The 23,895-nt window shown below is 29.8% G+C and overlaps 3 protein-coding genes across 3 annotated transcripts; 1 reads left to right on the forward strand and 2 right to left on the reverse strand.

The window, feature by feature from the left end:
- Nucleotides 1–945: 945 nt before the first annotated feature.
- Nucleotides 946–1,254, forward strand: LOC132947691 (protein FAM200A-like). Its single transcript, XM_061017952.1, has one exon. It carries the CDS (start codon nucleotides 946–948, stop codon nucleotides 1,252–1,254), a length of 309 nt encoding a protein of 102 aa, XP_060873935.1.
- Nucleotides 1,255–8,409: 7,155 nt separating this feature from the next.
- LOC132947706 (piggyBac transposable element-derived protein 4-like) lies at nucleotides 8,410–9,042 on the reverse strand. Its single transcript, XM_061017964.1, has one exon. The coding sequence runs from the start codon at nucleotides 9,040–9,042 to the stop codon at nucleotides 8,410–8,412; it is 633 nt and encodes a 210-aa protein (XP_060873947.1).
- A 9,725-nt stretch (nucleotides 9,043–18,767) lies between these two features.
- LOC132947715 (tigger transposable element-derived protein 4-like) lies at nucleotides 18,768–19,490 on the reverse strand. Its single transcript, XM_061017974.1, has one exon. It carries the CDS (start codon nucleotides 19,488–19,490, stop codon nucleotides 18,768–18,770), a length of 723 nt encoding a protein of 240 aa, XP_060873957.1.
- Nucleotides 19,491–23,895: the final 4,405 nt, after the last annotated feature.

Raw genomic sequence — 23,895 nt, forward strand, 5'->3', positions numbered from 1 at the left:
GATTTTCCGTTCTCAGCTCTGAACTTGAAGCCTTCTAAAGTAGGAAGACCACCTTCTCTTGGACTTGTTTCTACACCCAATCTGTATCAACGACCTAGGCCAGTTACTCACGCCAAACAAAAAGATATGTTTGATCTCCTTCCCTACATTCCACCGATTTACCATGATTTTTTTCAAAATCTTTCTGTAAGCAACGATGAAGACATTGGCCCTTTACCATACATTGAAACTGAAGATTAATAAAATTAAAATAAAAATAAGAAAAAATTATTTTGTAATATTTGCATTTTTCTTTTTACAGTATAAAAAATAAAATATAATTAACATGAAGTTTTTTATTTTCTTATCATTACATATTCTCAAGTCGTCATTAAAATAATATTATCATGATTATTAAACTATAATTTCAGTGGTAAGTCATTGATTAAGTATCAATATTAGTCATGAAATATTATAATTGTTGAAATGCATAGTGGTGTAAGTCATTTTAACCCTCAACAGTCCTACCCAGAGGGAAACTACCCCAATTTTTTTTTCTCTTAACAAGCCTCATACACATAACAACTGTTTGGTAGGAGCCTCCATGTTATAATTCAATTTGGGAATTTATTTTAGAGTTCGTAATTAAGCCTTTTGTTTCTCTAATTAAGAAAAATGTAACTTACACCACTATGGCTTTAACCCACTCAAATGTAACTCACCGAATTCATTGATTTTTTCATTTGATTATTCAATTGATTAACATCGCGACAAATGCGGGTTCGGGTAAAACGCATCCGGTCGTCACCGGAAAACCCGATAACATTACCGTGTGGAATGGTCCTAGTGCTAATTTGATACACACACGTATAAAAAATAAAATATACAACAACATTTAAACTTTAAAGAAATATTAATAATAATTTAAAATGGCATAGAGTCTATTATCTCGAACCTCATTTACAAATGGAATTTATCGATCTTAAACACGACTGTGAGGCACAACTTGTTTTTAAGCAGGTCGGTTACGAGCTTGCCTGGATCAAGCTTAAAGACACTTATCCACAACTATGGCAACAAGTTAAATTGTTGCTTCTCTCTTTCCCGTCAACGTATCTAGTTGAAAAAGGACTCAGCGTTGTTGTTCAGCTTTTGACGAAACAAAGAAATCGGTTGGACATTTGCAACAAAGGTGATCTACGTTTAGCTTTGACCAATATCAAACCAGACATCGTTAAATTAGCAGCTACTCATCATACTCAGGGCAGTCATTGATAGGTATAATTTGTATATTTTATAATTTTTTTTTATAGCTCAGTAAATCTTTTTGTATAGTAAAGTATTAAATTGTTTTGTTAAGTGGTGTAAAATATAACTATAACTATCTAAAAATAAAAGTTTTTACTTTAATAGTTTAATTAATAATGTTATAATATACTGATGAATAAATAAATATACAAATATATATATATATATTTATAAGAAGAAAATTTGATTTTGCACGAGGGGGGGGGGCGTTAGCAATTAGTTATTACGATAAAGGGGGCGCTGAACTAAAAAAGGTTAAGAACCACTGGCATAGACTATAGAGTATAGATGATGGCGGGCAAATCCAAAAGCGTTGACGGGCCTGGGTTTGGGCACCCTTGCCATAATAGATAATTTTGCGACTCAAAAGTCGCGCAGAAAGCCAATGAATACTAGGCACTAACTATTCAATTTTGAATATAATAATAAACTATTTAAGTATTTTTTACTATCATGTTTTTTATCATTAAATTTTATATCATATTTTTTACAATTAAGATTTTTATACGAATGTACAAAACTGATAACGGCAGAAAAAGAAATAGCTGAAAAATGGAGAGAGTATTTCTACAAACTATTAAATTGTGAAGAACCAACCGAAAAGTTCCCCTTTAATATTGAGAACATAAATACACAAGAATTTACATATCCTACATTGCAGGAAATAAAAGGACAAGTGCATAGATTAAAAAACCACAAATCCCCAGGGGAGGATTGTGTTCAAGCGGAACTCTTAAAAAAGGGAGGTGAATATGTTATACAGTGGATTTGGCAAGTGATTACTATTGTTTGGACAACAGAGAAACTTCCAGAGGATTGGAAGGTGGCGGTAGTATGCCCAATTCACAAAAAAGGAGACAAGCAAGATTGCAACAACTACCGCGGAATATCCTTGCTCAATGTAGCGTATAAAATATTCTCGAATTGTGTTTTAGACAGAATAAAAGAAAAAGCGGATCAAATAATAGGACACTATCAAGGAGGGTTTAGAGCTGACAGGTCCACGACGGACCAGATGTTCATAATTAGACAATTATATCAAAAATCTTGGGAGTTTGATAAAGAGATCCATACACTTTTCGTGGACTTCAAGAAAGCGTATGATAGTATTCATAGAGAGAGTCTACTGAATATTATGAAAGAATTTCATTTTCCACAAAAGCTGGTCAATTTAGTATCAACAAGTGTTATGGAGACCTTGATAAGGGTTCAGGTAGGAAATTCAATAACTGAGCCGGCTGCAGTGAACTCGGGGCTAAGACAAGGCGATTCACTATCGCCGATTCTGTTCAACGTAGTATTGGAAAAGGTAATTAGAGAAATGAAAATTGGGCCTAACGAGGGTATTAGGCTACAAGACATGTCGATAGGCATACTTGCTTATGCTGATGATATAGTATTGATGGAAGAGTCTCCGGATAGGTTGAAGAGTTTATTCAGTAGGTTGCATAATGCAGCGTCAAAAGTAGGACTATGTGTAAATGAAGGAAAAACAGAATATATGTTTTTGAGTAGAAGGGAACTACCTTTCTGTCAGTTCATAAGAGTGGATAACTACGAATTTAAAAGGGTAGAACAGTTCAAATATCTAGGTTCTATTTTGACCGAAAAAAATAATGTAGCAAACGAGGTAGCAGCGAGAATTCAAGCTGGGAATAGATGCTATTATGGACTGACTAAGGTACTAAGCTCACGAACAGTATCACGAAGAATGAAGGAACGATTATATACGTCCTTAATACGACCAGTTGTATGGCCAATTAGAAAAATGGACGAGCATAGAAAAGTGTTGCGGAAAATATATGGCCCTGTCAAAGACGAAATAACTGGGGAGTGGAGACAAAGAAAGAACATAGAGCTGGAAATACTGTATGGTAGTGCAGACATATTGGAGGTCATCAGAAGCAGAAGACTACGGTGGGCTGGCCACCCTTGGAGGAGCCAAAATCCACTTTTACATGCAGTGATTGAACAAAACCCTGTAGGTAAAAGGCCTCTGGGAAGACCAAGAATGCGTTGGGAAGATGTTGTAAAGAAGGACGTTGAGCAGTTGGGAGGTTGTTCCAATTGGAGAAATCTAGCATTGGATAGAGAAGGATGGAAGATTGGTTGTGAGACGGGATGGTCTTAAAGGCCCAATAAACCCCAAAAAAAAAAAAAATACGAATGTACATGTATGCATTTTTATAACAGCTGTATATTTTTATTTTTCATCGTTAAAATATTAAGTAATAAAGGAAAAAACTATAATTGTATGCTTTAATAACATTTTTTGACTAGAAAAATATTTATATTAAAAGACGACAATTTGTTTAGTGCATAAAGCGGCACAATGGTTAAATCCGGCACTGCCTACTACCTATCTAATAATTGTGATTACTGACTTGTGAATTGTCACTGCGACTGTGAGTTTTGGGTGGGTATGTGGTATAGCGTATTGCGGTGTGGCCAGTGCAATGAGCATACGAAAAAACAATCGTTTAAATATTTTTATATAATCAACAAATAATTTAATTATAAAATTCATGGAACCCACAGCCACATAAATACTCAACTGTATTATTTAATGCAACAACGGCACTAAAATAACGCGTCTATACTCTATAGTTTCACCGAGATAACACGCCGGTCATGTGCATGCAGACTGACGGGCGACGGCTGCTCGCTCCCCGAGACTCTATTTCCCCCTCCAAGAATCGCGACGACAATAGGCGATCGACGCCGATGCTAGCGACGCCAGTCGGTCGTCACTCCTGCCATCGGCAGCCATGGGTAGGGACGTGATATCGAAAGAAAAGTATCGATACTTTTACTCGGTATCGAATCGAATGAAAATACTCATATGAGTAAAATATCGAAATAAAAGCACCGATATGAGTAAGTATCGAATCGAATTAAAATACTGATATGGGTAAAATACCTAAACAAAAGGACCGATATGACTATGGGACTATTTATCGAATAAAACCTTTTTTTTACACTACAGTACGCATCACGAAAACGTGCGGATGACCGCAGCGCGCTGTGTGTCGGTTTTTCAGTAAACCAGTGGGCCTCAATATTTGATCCATCACAGGTGCGCGCCACTGGCGCGACGGGTACTATACGTTTTGAAAAAAACAACTAACCTGCACCTTTAAAAATGTCCCTGTCTTTTGTTGACTTTAATATCATTAAATACATACACATAATTTATTAATATAAAAATACGAGTTTTAAATTTTATATTTGGCGCGAAACAGTTTGGCCACCACCAACGAGAAATTGCCACTGGGCGCGCGGCGGTCATCCGCACGTTTTCGTGATGCGTACTGTAAAGCCCCATTTACACGGTGACGGTGACAGTTGATATTGGATTCATAGACTAGTATATTATGTATTTTAATACTGTTGTAAAAGTATTTTTTACAAGACTGGTGTTTAAACACATCTCTGATTATACCCCGCCATAAAAAAAAACTCATTTAATATAAAAGAAAATCATATTTACTATAGGTAGATATCGTAGTTATATTATTATAAAGTAGGTATCGAAAAAAATATAAAATACAAATACAAAAAAACAAAATACAAATTATATTTTATTATTATTATTAAAAAATAATTATAACTCAAAACCATTGGTCTTCAGGTAAATCTGCTAAGAGTAATATTTTCTTTAACACGTTGAACGCCAACGTCAATGCGTCGTTGACACGACTAAACGGGCGTCCATAGCCGGTGTCAACACGTCGTTGACATGCGGTAACCTGTCCGTTATTGTGACTTTGTGAAGCCGGCTATATCCGTACACATTTGAAATGTAGGTCGGCCATTCATTAGTGTATTGTTTATCACGCGAAACAGTTGGTTTTGATTTTTTGTCATTTTTATATTTTATTTACAATTTATACTGTTATATGAAATAAAAATGAATAAAAGGTAAGTTTTATTTTTATTTTATACAAGTTCATACATTATTTTCACATTTGGATAGTTATATTATAATATACCCACTAATACAATTATAATCTTCATACAGTAGATATATATAATCATAATATTATATAAAAATTTATATTTAAAAAAAAAAATTAATTTTATTGAAATTTTCGGAGTTAATTTACAATGTTAAATTATAATTATATATTATCGATAAATACTTATGACCTTCTTTAGTCGTATAATTACGTAAAATGTATAATATTATCTAACTTGAATATTTTTTTTAAGAAAAATGGGCAACCCAGTGACCGACGAAGAATTATTACGTATGTTGGAAAATTCAGATGATGATTTCGGCTTAAGTTCTGGTACCGATTTAGGGGAAGGGGATTCTGGTGATGATGAGGCCGATCCAGAATGGTCACTTCCAATAGTACAACCCGAAGAGGATAATCAGATTATATCAGATGTACCTATTACTTCTACATCAGGTTATGCATGGAGTAATAGACAACCTATAGTAACACATATCCTTTTTTCAAAATCCAAAGGATTGAAGGTTTTTCCATAAGGAAATGAGCCGATTGATTATTTTAATCTATTATTCGACGACAGACTTTTCGAGTTGATAGTTAATGAAACCAACAAAAATGCAGTTCAAGTTTTGTTATCTGGATCTGGGGGTTCATCATCTCGAATTACGGCGTGGAAAGATACAAATATACAAGAAATGAAACTGTTTATAGGTTTACTGTTTCATACAGGATCTATACGGCTCAATCGGTTGGAAGATTATTGGAAGACAAGTGAGTTATTCAATATAAATTTTTTTCGACAACATATGAGCAGAAATCGTTTTATGTTAATTTTAAGAAATTTACATTTTGTTGACAATGAAAATTGTGACAATAGTCGCCTAAATATATATAATAGTAACAATCTACTGAAACTAGTCATGTTGTCCTTTCCAAAACCGTTGTACAAGATACCGAATCAGAGACAGAGGTAATAATTAATAATAATAAATGTTTATATGATAATAATGCATTAATTTTAATAAATGATTTTATTTTAGGAATGTATAGATGATCCAAATTTGTTTACCGAAAAATCAGTGGCGTTAAAACGACCTATTATTGATGCGTTCAACCGAATCAGCTCATACGCAGGTATGTTAATTATTACTTATTATCATATTATTAACTAAACAATAATAATATTTAATATAGATAATCAATCAACTTATACTTGAAATGTATAATTATAATATATACATAAGTGACATTCTTGAAAAAATTCTTTCAGACTGGCAAATTGATAACAGTAAAATTGTTACTAATGTAACGGACAATGGTGCACATGTAGTTGCTGCCGTTAATAAAACATTTAGTAAGATCAGACATACCCCAAGTTTTGCTCATACCATTAATTTAGTGGCAACGCATACAGTTGGTCAACAAAATATAAAACCTATCATATCAAAAGTTAGAGAAATTGTAAAATGGGTGAAAAATAGTGTCATAAACAGCGACCAATTGAGAAAAAAAACAGGCTGAAGCTGGAGTTCCTGAAGGAAAATTCAAAAAATTAATTTTAGACGTTGCAACACGATGGAATTCGGTTTTTTTTAATGATTAGAAGATTTATAGAAATGGTGTCTTTTCTAAGTCCAATTCTACTAAATGATATAACTGCGCCTAGTATTCCGACTGCCATAGAAATGGACAACTCCTTCGACAACTGCTTGAGTTACTACAACCCTTGGAGTTTGTCACAAAAGAATCCTCTGGGGAAAATTACATTACCATTTCAAAAGTGATTCCCATGATTAGCTCCCTACTAAAACAACTGGCCCAAATCCAGCCAAGATTTGATGTGTTGTCTGATATTAAAGATGTGTTGCATGCAGAAATAGTTCGTAGATTTGGACTAATTGAACAAGTTAAACCGATCGCCATTGCCACGATTTTGGATCCAAGATTTAAAAATCTTCATTTTAGCGATCCAGTTGCTTGTTCAAGTGCGATGGCAGAATTTAGAAGACTATCTAAGCCAGATAAGTCATCCAGTGAATCGGAAGGGGAGGTGACAACATATTTAGCAAATGAAAAAAGTTATGATTTTTGGGCTCACCATAAAATGTTAGCTCACGGCCAAAAAAAGATAAAATCATCTTCACTTACAAATATCAATTATCTTTGTATTTATCAAACCCCGTATCTCCACTGAAGTCAAATCCTCTAGAGGTATGGGAAGATATGAAAACAGTTTTTCCCATGTTATACAAACAGTCAAGGGTATCTTTTACTATGGTTGCAACGTCGGTTCCAAGCGAAAGACTGTTTTCAAAAGCTAGAGGAGTTATGACTAAAACAAGAAATCGTCTAACAGGTTCTCGTTTAACACGTTGAACGCCAACGTCGATTCGACGTGCGCGCGCCCGTCGCCGCCGTCGATTGACATGCTGGTGCCTGTAGCCGCGCGTATAATTGGTATAATTTGCGCGTGTCAACACTGCGTTGACACCGGCCATGGGCTCCCGTTTTCAGTAATTTATAAAAGTAAGCAATTTTTATTTTTTTTTGTCAAATAACTACTCATTATACTTTAATTTATAATCATAATTTATTATTATACTTTCAAAATATTTAAAACAAAAAAATCAAAATATATTTTTACCTCAAAATTATACAATTTGTATAATTATAACACTGTATACAAAGAAATAAAGTAAAAACATAACTTTAAAAATATTTAAAATAAAACAAAACATATCTTTTAGTTTGGAATTATACACTTTGTATTATAATAACACTGTATACATAAATATAAAATAAGAACAAAACTTTAAAAATATTTTTAAAATAATACAAAACATATCTTTTACTTTGTATACCTAATAATAAAAATAAATACGTAAAATAATAATGAAACTTATACTGTTTTTTAAAACAAATCAAAACTAACTAGATTATGCGTGATAAATTTTAAAACAGTTTTCAAGGCATAAACCAGGTTGACCTTCACAACTGGAACAGTAGAATATTGTTGTTTTTCGTATGCCTTTTGAATGGCACACCTTGCATCTTTTTCTATAAAAATTTTTTTTTTGTTTTTTGCAACTTTTGTAGGAATGTGCAAGTTTGTTATTTTTGGAGGAAGTGCAAGAGGAACATTTTTGTTTATTTGACTTTTTACTCATTCTGTAATTACAGAAAGTCTAAAATCATACAGAGTGCACTTTTTTACGTTTTCTACGTATATGTAGTAAGAATTTAGCCACAATAATTGAAAAAAATGAATTCCGATCTTTTTGTACCACCTTATTGTTTTCCTCTCGCATGGATAGTATGATAACATCTGGTCTTGTCTATCAATTCCTGACATATATTTATTATACATAGTGATTGCCATCGGTTTCAATTTTTGTTCACCTCTTCTATTGGTTACTTCAACCAAATCATTTGTGTGCTCAGAGCTTATTGCTAAAACTTCTCGTCTATCTCGCCATTTCATTACACACACGCCTTCCTTAGTATACTTTCCAACACTTTCTCCTACTTTTAATTTTTTTGAAGTTATTTCTTTAGGGTTCCCTTTTCTATTCGCACGCAAAGTTCCTGTACAATATATTCCTTTGACTAGAAGTGTATGGGCTAGTTTCACATTATTGTAATAGTTGTCCATGTACAATGATCTGCCACAATCAGTAAGGCCTTCCATTAATTTTACAACAACATATTCTGTATGAGTAAAGTCGTTCGACGTGTCTTGCCCTTGTCCTGAGTATATCATAATTCTATGAACCAACCCACCAGATTCTGTGAGCATGTAAAGTTTGATACCATACTTATGGCGTTTATTTTTAATATATTGCCGGAAAACTTATCTACCCCGAAATAAAGGGGTAAATAAACATGACTAGTTTCAGTAGATTGTTACTATTATATATATATAATATATTACATTGATATATTTAGGACCGTATTCATAGTTGATGCTTAAGAATAAATATTGCTTAAGTTAATTTTGATAATTTGAAAAATTAAGAATGTATAAAACATTAGTTGTTCTTAAAGATTTTGTGTTATTTGTGTGTTACTTAACTTACCTATGAGTCGAAGGATTAGTTATAGGTGTTGAAGGTAATTTCAACTGTTTAGCAGTATTTTTTGTCGTTGAACTCGTTCCGGGTTCCAATATATTTGAATGTTTTTTTAAATGTTTGGCCAAATTGGATGTGTTGCCACAATATTTTATATTTTGAGAGCAAATTTTGCATTGTGTGATAAATTTGTCAACTTTTTTAAAATACATCCAGAATTTGCTCTTTGGAGACGGCATTGTAAATATGTAATTGTTGTAACAGTAAGTAGTAGTAGATCGAGTTGTCGTACTGGCACTAGTCGATCGAATGTGGTCAGCGGAATGCCGAATGCAGTCATGACTCTCATGAGGACACTCAGACTCAGACTTTAACCGGCAAGACCCGATATTGTCGTCGTGGGCGCTTACAAATTGCCTCCCATCTGACCCTCGAATTGCCTCCCGTGAATTTTTTTTTTCAAAAGGTTACCCGAATTGCCTCCCGATTTCAAAAACATTGTTCACTCGAATTGCCTCCTAAGAGTGTCACTACCTACTATTGTACTGGAATCGCCTGCGATAGTTATAATTAATCGATTTATAAAAATAATATATCAAACATAATTTAGATGAAATATTCTGTTATACAGTCAAAAACTTAAGTTTGTATAAAATAAATGTTGTAATAAATAGACTGACACAGCAGTAATAATTAATAATATTAAAAATAATAATGACGAAATATAATTCTGTTATTCAGTCAAAAACTTAAGTTTGTATAAAATAAATGTTATAGGTACAGTCAAAAACTTAAGTTTGTAAAAAATAAATATTGTAATAAATATACTTACACAGCAGTCATAATTAATAATATTAAAAATAATAATGACGAAATATAATTCTGTTATACAGTCAAAAACTTAAGTTTGTATAAAATAAATGTTGTAATAAATAGACTGACACAGCAGTAATAATTAATAATATTAAAAATAATAATGACGAAATATCAATCTGTTAAAACTTAAAATAGATGTTTTAATAAATAGTTTTAATAAAATAGTTAATAATATTAAAAAAACATAACATTTAAAAATAATTTAAGTTTATGTCCGTGGTTTAAATTTATTTGCCAATACTTTTAAATATTGCAATTTTGAAATCTCGTCATGAAATAATTTTGCTGGTCGTTCAGATATCTGTTCTAAAGCTTTCCGTTTCAATTTGTTGCTGAGTATCTGTCTATTGATTTTTTGCTCCGAGTCTTTCGCACAATCGTGATTAATTTTACTGTTTTCGAACTGGATTTTATTGTGTTGATCGGTTTTCAAATAAGCTGTACATATTTTTTTCGTACATGTCCACCGTTTAATGTCATTAGCTAATTCTTTTTGGTATCCAAACTTAAAACCATCACATATTATAATGGTTTTACCCTTTTCACTGATCTCGCTGATCACGTTCATTTTTATGAAAATATATGTACGTATATGTATACTGTATAATAACGTGTAATGGATAATAACGTTTTATCGTGGTTGCGAAAACGAAACTGACTGTGTTGAACTAGTGATGATAGACTAATCATTAACTGATAATCACTAATCGCGTATAAGATTATTACATTCGAAAAATTAATCTGTCTGGGAAATACTGTCTTAAACATTTTATTTTTGACCATTACGGAATAATATAATAATCGATAGTACACGTACAACTATTGATATATTAATTAATATTCCAGGTATGTTATGGGAGGCAATTCGAGTAGACCGAAAACACCCGGAGGCAATTCGAGTAAAAAAAGGTCACCTACCTAAATTTGGGAGGCAATTCGAGTGTCACCGTCGTCGTATAGAGTATTCGAGTACTTCCCCGAATTCATAATAGATTGTAGATAATATTTAAAAATAGATGATATATCGGTAAACGGACCATTTATCGTTCCGATGAGGAGACAACTAACTATACTAAGTACTAACAAGTCTATATGTCTATAAGAATTGTTCGATAACATTCGACCACGGACTAAGATATAATGGAAATGGATTATATACCGTGTTGAACTGATATGATTTGGCGGTAAATAAATGATTCGATACCAGTACCTTTTTATCGATATTAGTAAAGTATGGATATTTATCTAGATATTAGGTATCGATACCAAAAGTACTTGTATCGAAAGAAAATTATCGATACTTTACTGGTATCGGTTAGGTTAGGTTAGGTTAGGTAACGTCCCTAGCTATGGGTGGGTGCAGTGTTGGGAATAGATAACTAAAAAATTATCTAGATAAGATAAGATAATTTTAACAAAATATTATCTAGATAAAAATAAAGATAACATAAATGTAATTTATCTAGATAAAGATAAATACAACAATACATTTATCTAGATAAATATCTAGATAAATATCATTTTTTTACACTTATTTTTAATGTTTTTTAGTATTTTTGTAATATTAGATATATATTAATATAATGACATAATATTTATAATAACAACGGATTGAGCCTTCAAATGTAACTATTTGAATATTATAGCTATAAGAATGAAACATCAAAACATTTAAACCAATACTTGGAATACTGGTATTGGTTTGAATGTTCAAAATTATGTAGTTAGCTGACTCTTTATTCTTTAATAGGTACTATAATAATTCTACCCCTACTTAGTTATACAAATGCATACAATAATGAATTAATAATAATTTATACATTTTAATACAAACTAATCAAGTAAAAACTTATTTATTTGTATTATCTCAAGAAAAAGTTGGTTCTAAATAAATATTGTCAAATGCCTCTGTATGCACTTATAGGCTATAGCCACTTGTAAATCATATTAAACCAATATAAAAAAGGATAAACTTCACCTTAAATATTTAAAAAACATATAAATAGTAAATATTACATTATAATCAATGTTTGGTAAGAAATAGTTGAATGTTAAAATATAAGCGTATTGTTTTATTATTGAATACAACATTTTTAATAGTTTATAAAACAAAATATACATTATAAAATTACAACTGCAAAATATTAATAAAAAAAAATATTTTCAATAATTTTAATAATAATAATAATAATATTAGTACCTGTATACAATATAGCCTTGTTTAAGTTACTTAGATCATACTAATAATACTATTTCAAAAAACGCACTGCATCGCGCATTGACGCATCGTTATCAGAGGTTCAACCGGTTTTCATCAGTGTTCTGGTGCGTTCTCATTTCTACGAAGTTAATTTTAATTTATTTTTAAAATGGATGGGGAAATAAACCTATACCTAATTAATTGTAATAAGCTCATGATTTATGGCTAGTAGAGAACGATGTATAGTGCATGCCCGCACACAGGTTCTCGTATTATCGTAATACCGTCGTTGACAATAATAACAAAAAATATATTCTTCTAATTTTATAAACAATTTATATTATTTAAGAATTTTAGTAACATTGGTTTTATAATTTTGTAGGGGTACTATAATATTTATCTAGATAAGTCAATTTTTTATCTAAGATGAACATTAGATAAATCGTAACATAATTATCTAGATACTCTAAAAGATAATTTTTTTCAAAAAATCTTATCTAGATAATTCCCAACACTGGGTGGGTGATGCGAGGGGACGCTCAGAACGAACCGATTTTCGTCGGGCCACGGCGTATTTTCTCGGCAAAGATGAGAATTCATTTTTGTTTTTTAACCTGACGAGTGTTGACTGACGAGATATTATAATATTATTGCTTAATATAATAATTACGTAGGTATGTGAAGTTAGCAATTAGGCCGGGCGCACATTGAGTCGCAAGCGACGCAGCATAGGAAAAACTGCGCTACCTAAGTGAGCACATATTACTACGCAGTTCTGATGTTTCACCGTTCATTGTTCGTTTCGATCGGTTATCCTAATCGGTCGTGTGTTTCGATTAGTGTTCAGTGCGCTCTCTTATCTAATCTTTAGGCAATATTACTTCGATAATAATGTCTTGTGGCAAGTGCAATACTGTTATTTCCCCAGCTAAATCGGCTGTGTGTATTACATGTGATAAAAATTATCATCCGGTATGCACTAAACTCAAAACACTGACAAATTACAAAATCAATAAAGATTTCTGTAATTGTGATCTTTGCTTGAGTAAGTTGAAAAATATTTCTACTCGTAATAAAAAAACTGATATTTCATATGTGGATGAATCCGATTTAAATTATGATCTTGACTCAGTAAAAACTGACTTTAGAAATGTGTTACAAAAGATTGAAGCACTTTCAAAAAATATGGTTACTATTGAAACATCAATTAAATTTTGTTCTGATTCTATTGATGATTTTAGTTCAAAACTAGAATCGGCTGTTAAAAAAATATCGGTCATGGAAAATAAAATTGAATTTTATGAACAAAAATGTAATAAACTTGAGAAAGAAGTAAATTTTCTCAAAGGCAATATTTGTAATGCTGAACAAGCTTCTATGATCAATAATATTGAAATTTCTGGAGTTCCAAAAACTGCAAATGAAAATGTGTCAGAAATTGTAAAAAAAATAGCTAACGTTTTAAACTATGAAATTATACCTAGCGATATTTTTACATTCATTTAGAGGAAAATCATATAAAAACAAAGATGGAAATATTTTTGTGCAGTTTTGCTCAAAAACCGTTAAAGATTCATTATTAAATAATATTAAACTTCGTCATAAAAATAAAAACCCAGTAACCGCAAAGCACCTCCATTCAAGTTTTGATGATTCGAATATTTACATAAATGATCAATTAACTCATTACAACAAAAAGCTATTATGGACTGCTAAGGAAGTAGCAAAAAACTACAACTTCAAATACACTTGGGCGAACTCGGGAGGAATATTCATCAGAAAACAAATTGATGGACAAGCGTTCAAAATTTCAAATTTAGAGATTCTACGAAAAATGGACGAAGAACAAAAGGTAAAAGTTCTTTGGGAAAATATTGATTAATAAGTACCTATATTTTTATAACATGTATTAGTATTTTTTTGTTTATCCATGGTTAATAATTTAGATTTTAATTTTTTAGACACTAAGTCCAATTTAGAATATAGTACATACAATATAAATAATTTAAATGATATTCATAATAAAACTAATGAATTTTCTTTACTGTGCATGAACATACGTAGTATTTGTAAACATTTTGATGAATTTATTATATTCTTGAATGATTGTGAAGTTATCTTCGATGTTATTTGTTTGGTTGAAACTTGGCTAGAAGATAATTCTTTAGAGTTTGAAATAGAAGGGTACATAAATTATAACTACTATAGGAAATTAAATAAATCTGATGGTATCTCTATTTATATTAGAAAAACAATAAATGTAAATACTATTAATTACGGTGTAATTGATCATTGTAGCTCTATAAACTTTAACTTATTAAAAAATAATTCTATATTCAATATAATATGTGTATATCGTTCACCAAGTCTGTCACAAAATCTTTTTATCGATAGTTTAGAAAATTACTTAAACAATTTTACTGCAAAAGACACAGTTATATTTTGTGGAGACGTAAATATTAATTTACAGCTAGGTACCGTTGATACTGTTAGTTATCTTAATGTCTTATCTACTTTTGGTTTTAAATCATGCATTAATAATACTACTAGATACAACTTATTAAATAGCTCGTCATCTTGCATTGACCATATTTTTTATAAAGATTGTCTTGGTCTTGATAATGTTAAGGGATATGTATGTAAAAATACTATTACTGACCATTATACTGTAATTTTCACTTTAAAAAAAACTAAAAATGGAAACATAAACGTTAGTGAAATTGCTGTAAATAAAAAAATCGAACGTATAAATTTTGATCTACTTAAAAAATTATGTAAAGAAGAAACATGGTATGATGTTGTTAATACAAGTGATATCAATAATGCAATAAATTCGTTCTTTTATAAAATAAATAATGCAATTAATTTGTCCATTACTACTAAACAATTTCGCCAACCTAAATTTAAATATAAAATTAAAAAATGGGTCACTACAGGCATAATTATATCGATGCGGCACAGAGATAAAATGTTTAATAAAATTAAACAACAACCTTTCAATACTAAACTCAAATCTAGCTACAAAATATATAGAAACTTACTAACAAAAATTATTAAATCTGCTAAAGATTTATTTTTTTCTAAGGAAATAATTATAGCACAAGGAAATACACAAAAGGTATGGAATTTAATTAAGGAATCAATAAATAATAAAGATAATAAAAAAACTATAACTAATGTTGAATCGTTAATTGATGAACATAATCATAATAATATTATTCATGAAAGCAAAGATATTGCCAATAAATTCAATAATTTTTTTACAAATATAGGTGAAAATATTGCCAAAAAAATTAATTTACTTTCGACATAAAATATCACTATAAACAATTCTAATTACAAAACTAATATAAACTCTGTTTTCTTTAGGCCTATCTCTAAAGATGAAATTAAAAATTATATCCTCAATAGTAAAGAGCACAACTCTTTTTATATATATGGTCTAACAAACTTTGTTTTGAAGCATATTATCGATGACATTATTACACCTTTAGAATATATTTTTAATTTGTCATTAACTTCTGGAATTTTCCCAAATGCACTTAAGGAAACTATTATAATTCCACTCTTTAAACAGGGAAATAAAAATATGTGTACAAACTATCGCCCAATATCTCTTACTTACACTTTAGCTAAAGTGCTTGAAAAATGTATAAAATCAAGGTTATATGAGTTTCTTGAAGCGTCACAAATTTTCACTGAAAACCAATTTGGCTTCAGAAAAAATAAAGGTACATCTAAAGCGTTACAACATATTATTAGCAAAATCCATAAAAAGCTTGATGAGGGTGATTTTGTAATTGGAATCTTTCTTGATGTAAAAAAAGCTTTTGATTCTGTAGATCATAATTTATTATTAAAAAAACTATAAAATTATGGAATTCGTGGTGTTGCAAACAATCTCATCAAAAGCTTTTTAACAAATCGTAACCAAAGGGTTAAAATAAATAATACATTTAGCAACTATAACATTTTAAATTACGGAGTTCCACAAGGAACCGTGCTGGGACCTCTACTATTCATTGTTTATATTAATGATCTTCTAGATTTAAATTGTGATGGATTGATTACGTGTTTTGCTGATGATACCACTATATTAATCAATGATAAAAATAAAGACGCTCTAGTTTCTAAAGCGACACAAATTATGTCCGATGTTAATAAATGGTTTAGTTTAAATTCTCTTGAAATAAACTATGAAAAAACTTGTTGCATTTCTTTCGCGATTTCAAAAAAAAGCTCTCAAATGTTAGACGGTATAAAAATACACCTTTTAAATTGTTTTAAAGTGAAATCTCCAAATAATGATAACTTTAGTTGTAATTGTACTAATATTAAATCTGTTGACTCAATTAAATACCTAGGTGTAACTCTTGATAAGTACTTAAAATGGGATACTCATATTGGTATTACTGTAAAAAAAATTAGAAGTCTTTTCTATAAATTCAAGTCTCTAAAGAATATCTTATTGCCAGTTACCATGCGAATGGTTTTTTGTGCACTTGCTCAATCTATTTTTAGTTATGGGATTTCAGCTTGGGGAGGAGCTTATATTACACATCTTAAAAAACTTACATCGACAATAAATTCGCTACTTAGAATTTCCTTTAAATTACCCTTTCGCACAAATACTGATATTATATATAAAACTTATAACTTACTCAACCTTAAACAACTATATATTAAAGAAGTTTTATGCAATTTATACTTATATAATCATAAAGAGTTTAATTTTAAACACAATTATGATACTCGCCAAATTATAAACAATACTTTTCAAATGTTCAAATGTAATAGTGAATTCGGTAAAAGAAACCCATATTATATTAGTTTATATTATTGTAATTATCTTTGTATCAATATTAACAGTTTTGATAATTTTACCCTTTATAAAAAGTATGTTATCTATAAAGTATCAATATCACAATTTGAATAGAAACTAATAAAATTAGTTTTAGTTACTTTTATATTAACACTTTAACAATTTGTCTTTTAATACACTACTTTATATCACTATGTTATTATTTATCTTTATCTTTATTTTTTGTTTTTTATGCTTGAATGTATTTAAATCAGTAAATAGTATTGTTAAGGATAATTCATAAACTTAAGAAGCATGAACTCTTGTCTCCCCACAAGCTACGGCTTCTGGAGACAAATTTTTTCACATTATATATATTATGTTTTTAAATTGTAATTTTTGAAATAACAATAAACTAAACATTATTATTATTATTATTATTATTGTGACAGTTGTTGTCCACAGTTACCAGCATGAGCGATAATGTATGATGGCCGAAAATTTAATAAATTTAAGCTCTGAATCAGATTTTGATGACTAATTTGATGAATTAATTTTGTTGTATTCGTTAAGTAAAGAAAAAAAAACGTGGAAAAGTAATTTTATGAAGAAAAGACAAAGTCACGGCGAATCAATTTGTCGTCGGAGTTTTCTGACAAACAATTTTTGAACTACTTTCGCCTGGACCGAAATCAATTCAATGAAGTTCTTAATTTAATACGAGATACTATTTATTCATTTGGGTGTAATGCTCAAAAGCCGATTGATCCTGAAGAAAAACTGGCAGTCTTTTTAAGGTAAGTTTTTTATAATTTATTTGAAGTTTTAACAATAAAATAATAATAAATAATAATTACATTATTACTATACAATAAGGCCTAAGCATTGAATTGTTGTACATTTTATTTTAACAACAAAGTAAATAACACCAAATAAAAACATGATCCTTTAGTTAATGATTTTTTGTTATATTAATGTGGTAAATCATATTTATTAATCTTCTGAAGTAAATTAAAAAAACTATTCTGTATAAGTCAATACTTAATATTATAATATTAGATAACTAGAAATAATAACTTTATATAATATAATTTTAAAACATTATTCCTTATAAGTATTGATATAATGAACAATACCACCTTGGTTCTCAACATTTTCAGAAACTGAACTTTTGCGAGAAGTAGATGAATTTTCTTCGTATGACCACGTAGAAAAAGACTGAGGTTGACTGTAGATATTTTGTTGTGTCTGTTGTGAATAAGGTTCTGGAAAAGCATTATTTTGTTGAAAATTCAAAAGATCAGACTCTACTTGCGAAACATCTTCAAATAATTTATTTTTTATAATAAGTTGAGATGCCGGTGGCATTTTATAAGTCGTTTGGTACATGGACATAAAGAAATGGTAGAGCGGATCATTTAGAGTTTTTAGGTCTACCAATTTTTGACGTTCAATTGATCTTTGTTTGGCTCGTTGTTCACGGTTCGCTATTGACTGTTGAATTAGGTTGCCAATATCATTTTTTTTTGGTTGTTTAAAAGTAAATTTCATTCCAGATGACGAAGGAGTATCTATTAATTTTGTTTCCATTGTTTAACTGTCTCGGCTCCAGCTCCACTTTTAAACATTTTTTTTGCCTCCGTAGAGCATCTGTGGCAGTTCCTCAATTTATCATTAAAACAGGGAGCATTTTCATCAATGTTTTCAAATTCGTTATGGTTTTGAACAAATAAAAATTGTTTATCCAACTCAGTCAACTCAGGTTGTGGACCAATAAAATTAGAAAATCCACAATGAGCGAAACAATTCATAATAGTTAAACAGCTAACTTCTCGCCAACTCTCCGATACAAACTGTATCGCTTGTAATATGTTTATTTTGCCACTTATTTGATTAGCAGTTGCAGATTGATCAAACAGGTTTTCCTCAATTTTTTCTAGAATAATATGAACTAGTTTCATTCTATATCTCACCTTGAGGTTTTTGATAATACCCATATCTGAGGGTTGGATTAAGGATGTCGTATTTGGGGGCAAAAGTTCTAAAGTGATGTTTTTGAGTTGAACGTTTTTTGGATGTGCAGCATAGTTATCAATAAGAAGAAGTATGGACCTAGATTTTGCTTGCAATTCCTTATCCCATTCATATAGCCAGTTTGAAAATATGGTTGAAGTCATCCATGCATTTTTATTCGCGTGGTAATGCACTGGCATTTTATTTATAGACATATTTTTAAAACATCGAGGTTTTAAGCTTTTCCCCACTACTAGCAGCTTTCTTTTGTCACTCCCGGTCATATTGACACATAATAAGACTGTAATCCTGTCCATTGCTTTTTTTGAACCAGATAGAACGTCTTTTTTGAAACATTAAGAACCGTCGGTTGTCGCTCGATAATACAGTCCAGTTTCATCTGCATTAAATATGTTATCTGGGGAAAAGTTGTTCAAATTATTTTTAGCCCGTCAACTTTCCAATTATTAGAGGCGGATTCATCAGCACTTGCTTTTTCACCATGCACACGTTTGCATTTTATCTCGTGTCTATTCTTCCACCTGCTTAACCAACCATCAGTAGCAATAAACCGATTGTTACCAATTTTCCGGGATAATTCTTCGGCTTTACATTTTAACATTGGCCCAGACACGCGAACACCGCGACTTGTTATCAATGAAAACCACTCACTTAAGGCATCAACTTCGGGATCTTTCCCTTCTCGTTTAGGTACGTTTTTGATTACCAGTTTGAGTTAAATTGAAGTTTTCGGGTAAAATGACTTCTTCTTTGAGCAGTTTCGCCACCGTTGATTTCGGAACGCATAATTTTTCAGCGATTTTACGCTGTGAAGTGCCTGGAAGTAGCGATTTAACTTTGTCTAAAATCAATAAAACTATTATGCCATAAATATTTGATTTTCAGGAAAAAAGAAAAGGACAGAAGAATACTGCTATTAGATAAAGATGTAGGTGACGAAAATTGAAGAATTTCCAGCTGAATTCAATACTATATTTTTTATTTTTATTTACTATTCCAAACAAATTTCAGACTTAATAATTTATGTTTTTATTTTTTTTTTTATAATTGATAATTAATAATTTATGAATAATATATCAGTATTTTCCTACATTAATAATACCAATAATACTATTATTATATTTAATTTTAGGGCTAGCTTAAAATTTTAATTTTTTATTCCTAATTATACTAATAATATATAATGACGTTAATTAATATTGTATAACTTAACCATATATTTTAATAGCTGAAGAGTTTAGGTTTTATAAAATGTTATTTCATTTTTATTTATACATATTTATTTGCAAGGTTGCAAGATTGTTTTTTGAATAATAATAAACATTAATATTATTACTAATAATATCTATATTATTTATTTATATAGTAAATTATCCAGTTTACTTGTTGGGTTAGATGTATACTGCAGTAAATATGTTATAAATCTAGTTAAAATACATACTTTTATTTTAAATGTATTGTGTATGATAAATATGCAATTGGATAAACTTATTATGTCGGTTTAAGCTATATTTTAATGTAATATTCAGTTATGTAATGTTAATTTTTACTAGTATTATGAAATTGTTACTCCAATTTATATATATAGATTGGCTACAAAAAGTTACATAATACTGTACATATAATATTGATGTCAACCTATATTATAATAGTATATTGTAATTTGAAATTCCATAATATTATGGTATATATTACATGTATAACTGTTATGCATAAATACATAACATTTTATACCTAAAGTTATGCATAGGTGATCAACAATAGCATTCCTGTTGTACATTATTACATATTAGAAGTATAACTATGTAACATTAATGTTATATAAAACAGTGTATATTTGTTTGTTATGAAAAAGAGGACATAGGCACTAAATAGTTATATAGAGGTTATATTTCTGATAGATATTAATACGTAACTGTTACCAAGCTAATATTACAAAGTTATATTGCTGTTACATATATGTTATTTTATGTGCTGTTAGGGATATATATCTGTGTATGAATATGATATATTATCAAGAAAATGTGTTTAACTTACTCAAAACAGTCAAATCCCAAGTTAAATTTAACTTGGGATTTGACTGTTTTTGTATATATGTATGTATGTGTGTGTGTGTGTGTGGGTTTGTATAGCGTATCTTATGACATCCACAATCGAGATACAAGCCGGCACTATGACTTCCGAGTGTCATAGTGACCTCCGTAACCCGGAGGCCACAAGAGTTGATGCCATTTTTGTAATTGTAACAAATTTTTAACCAATATATGTCTTTCCAAGGACGGAATCCATAAGGTCCAAAATCACACTGTTGTGTGTAACGACGGTGTGTTAAATAGTACCAATTTTTGACTATAGGCGGCGCAACACTTTGAGATTTACACGGGTTTATGATGTTTAACAATGCTAAAAAATTATAAGCGCTATTAAAGCATCCAACTGAATATTATTCAATATTTTACACATCTAAGTCAGGGAACGCTACTATTGACTCCATACGTATTACAATATTAAAATACATAAAAATCAATTTATATGGTAACTTTATTTTCTAAACATATGAAAATATTAACCACCTATTAAACCACGCATCAACAATATTAACACATATTAAAAATTCTACTTAATAAACTCCAAATAAAATATTATTAAAGTACCTTCTGAATTCCATGAATTACATACCGACAGATAATTTTTTTAATTATTTCATAACATAAATCGTAAGGGTATGAATAAGAAAGTTAGAAAACTGTGAAAATCTTACTTCTAATTAAATTCCACTTAACGAGTTTATCCGTAATCCGTTCAGCCTATGATATTTTTAGCGATATTTAATATATTTAAAAATCATCCAACCAAAAACACATGTGAAGTCTGACTAGGATGAAAAAGTTTGCACCTTAATGACTTCCTAATTTACACACCTACATTATAATGTAATGAATAATTTTAATTATTTTTTTAAAATAATCGTATTTTAAGCCCAGAGTGCATAAGGTAGGTACATTATATTCAAAGTGTGTAAATGTCGTTAAAAAATCTTTCAACCAACGAGGCCGTGTGAAATCTGACTAGGACGAGGAATTTTGCACCTTTATAACTTCCGAATTTACACAGTTACGTATAATGTTATGATATTATTTTTCAATAATCGTATTTTAAGCCAGGAGTGCATAAGGTACATTATATTCAATATGTGTAAATATTGCAAAAAAATCTTCTAAAAAACAAGGTAGTGTGATATCTGACTAGGACGATGAATTTTGCACCTTTATAACTTCCGAATTTACACACCTACGTATAATGTAATTAATTGATTTTAAAATAATTGTAATTTAAGCCTGGAGTCCATAAGGTACAATTTATTAAATGAGTGTAACACCTTTAAGACTTCCTTATTTACACACCAACATAATGCTAAGTTATTAATTAGTTTTAAAATAATCGTATTTTAAGACCGGAGTTCATTAGGTACATTAGATTCAAAGTGTGTAAATATAATAAAAAATCTTCTAACCAACGAGGCTGTGTGATATCTGACTAGAACGAGGAATTTGGTACCTTTATGACTTCCATATATACACATCTACGTAAAATGTTACCGATGAGTTAATTCTAAAATAATTGAAATTGAAGCCGGAGTTCATTAGGTATATTAAACTGAGTGTGTAAATATTCCAAAAAAAATCTTTCACCCAACGAGTCAATGTGATATCTAACTAGAATGACAAATTTTGTATCTTTATGACTTCCTTATTTACACACCAACATAATGTTATTTTATGAATTAATTTTAAAATAATCATATTTTAAGCCCGGAGTTCATAAGGTACGTTAAAATTAAAGTGTGTAAATATCCCAAAAAAAATCTTCTAACCAACGAGGCTGTGTGACATCTGACTAAGACGAAGAATTTAGTACCTTTATGACTTCCATATTTTTACACCTACGTATAATGTAATTAATTGATTTTAAAATAATTGTAATCTAAGCCTGGAGTCCATAAGGTAGAATCTATTAAATGAGTGTAAATGTCGTTAAAAAACTTTTCAACCAACTAGTCAATGTGATATTTTACTAGAATGACGAATTTTGCATCTTTATGACTTCCTTATTTACACACCAACAAAATATTATGTTATGAATTAATTTTAATTAGTTTTTAAAGGTAATGTATTAGTTATATATACCTATTTTTACAGTGAGATTATGATAATTTAACACATTTTTATTGAACATATGAAATGTTTACATGTTTTAACATAATATAATGTATGAGTCATACAACTTGATATATATCTAATGCGATATGATTGATGGAATGATTTGCAGACTATAGTTATATGTAATTATTAAGATTTTCGATATTTTAGACATGTCCTTGACATAGAAATTATATTTGTATAAGATTTTATCGACATTAATATACCTAATATAATGATTTGGGAGAAATTAAGGTATTTTTATCAATTTTCGCTAGAAAAAAAAAATATATTTATATATATTTCCAAGCTTGTGATTGTAATATACAAGCGATTTCATGATTATTTTACAAAGTATGCATATAGAATACCTAAAACATGAAAAGTATCAGTGATAAGCATCCATGTAGTATAGATATAACTGTATAAATAATAAATTCCTATTATTTTGTATAAAATAAATGCTGGG

This window comes from Metopolophium dirhodum, chromosome 1 (assembly GCF_019925205.1).
Source record: "Metopolophium dirhodum isolate CAU chromosome 1, ASM1992520v1, whole genome shotgun sequence".
NCBI lineage: Eukaryota > Metazoa > Arthropoda > Insecta > Hemiptera > Aphididae > Metopolophium > Metopolophium dirhodum.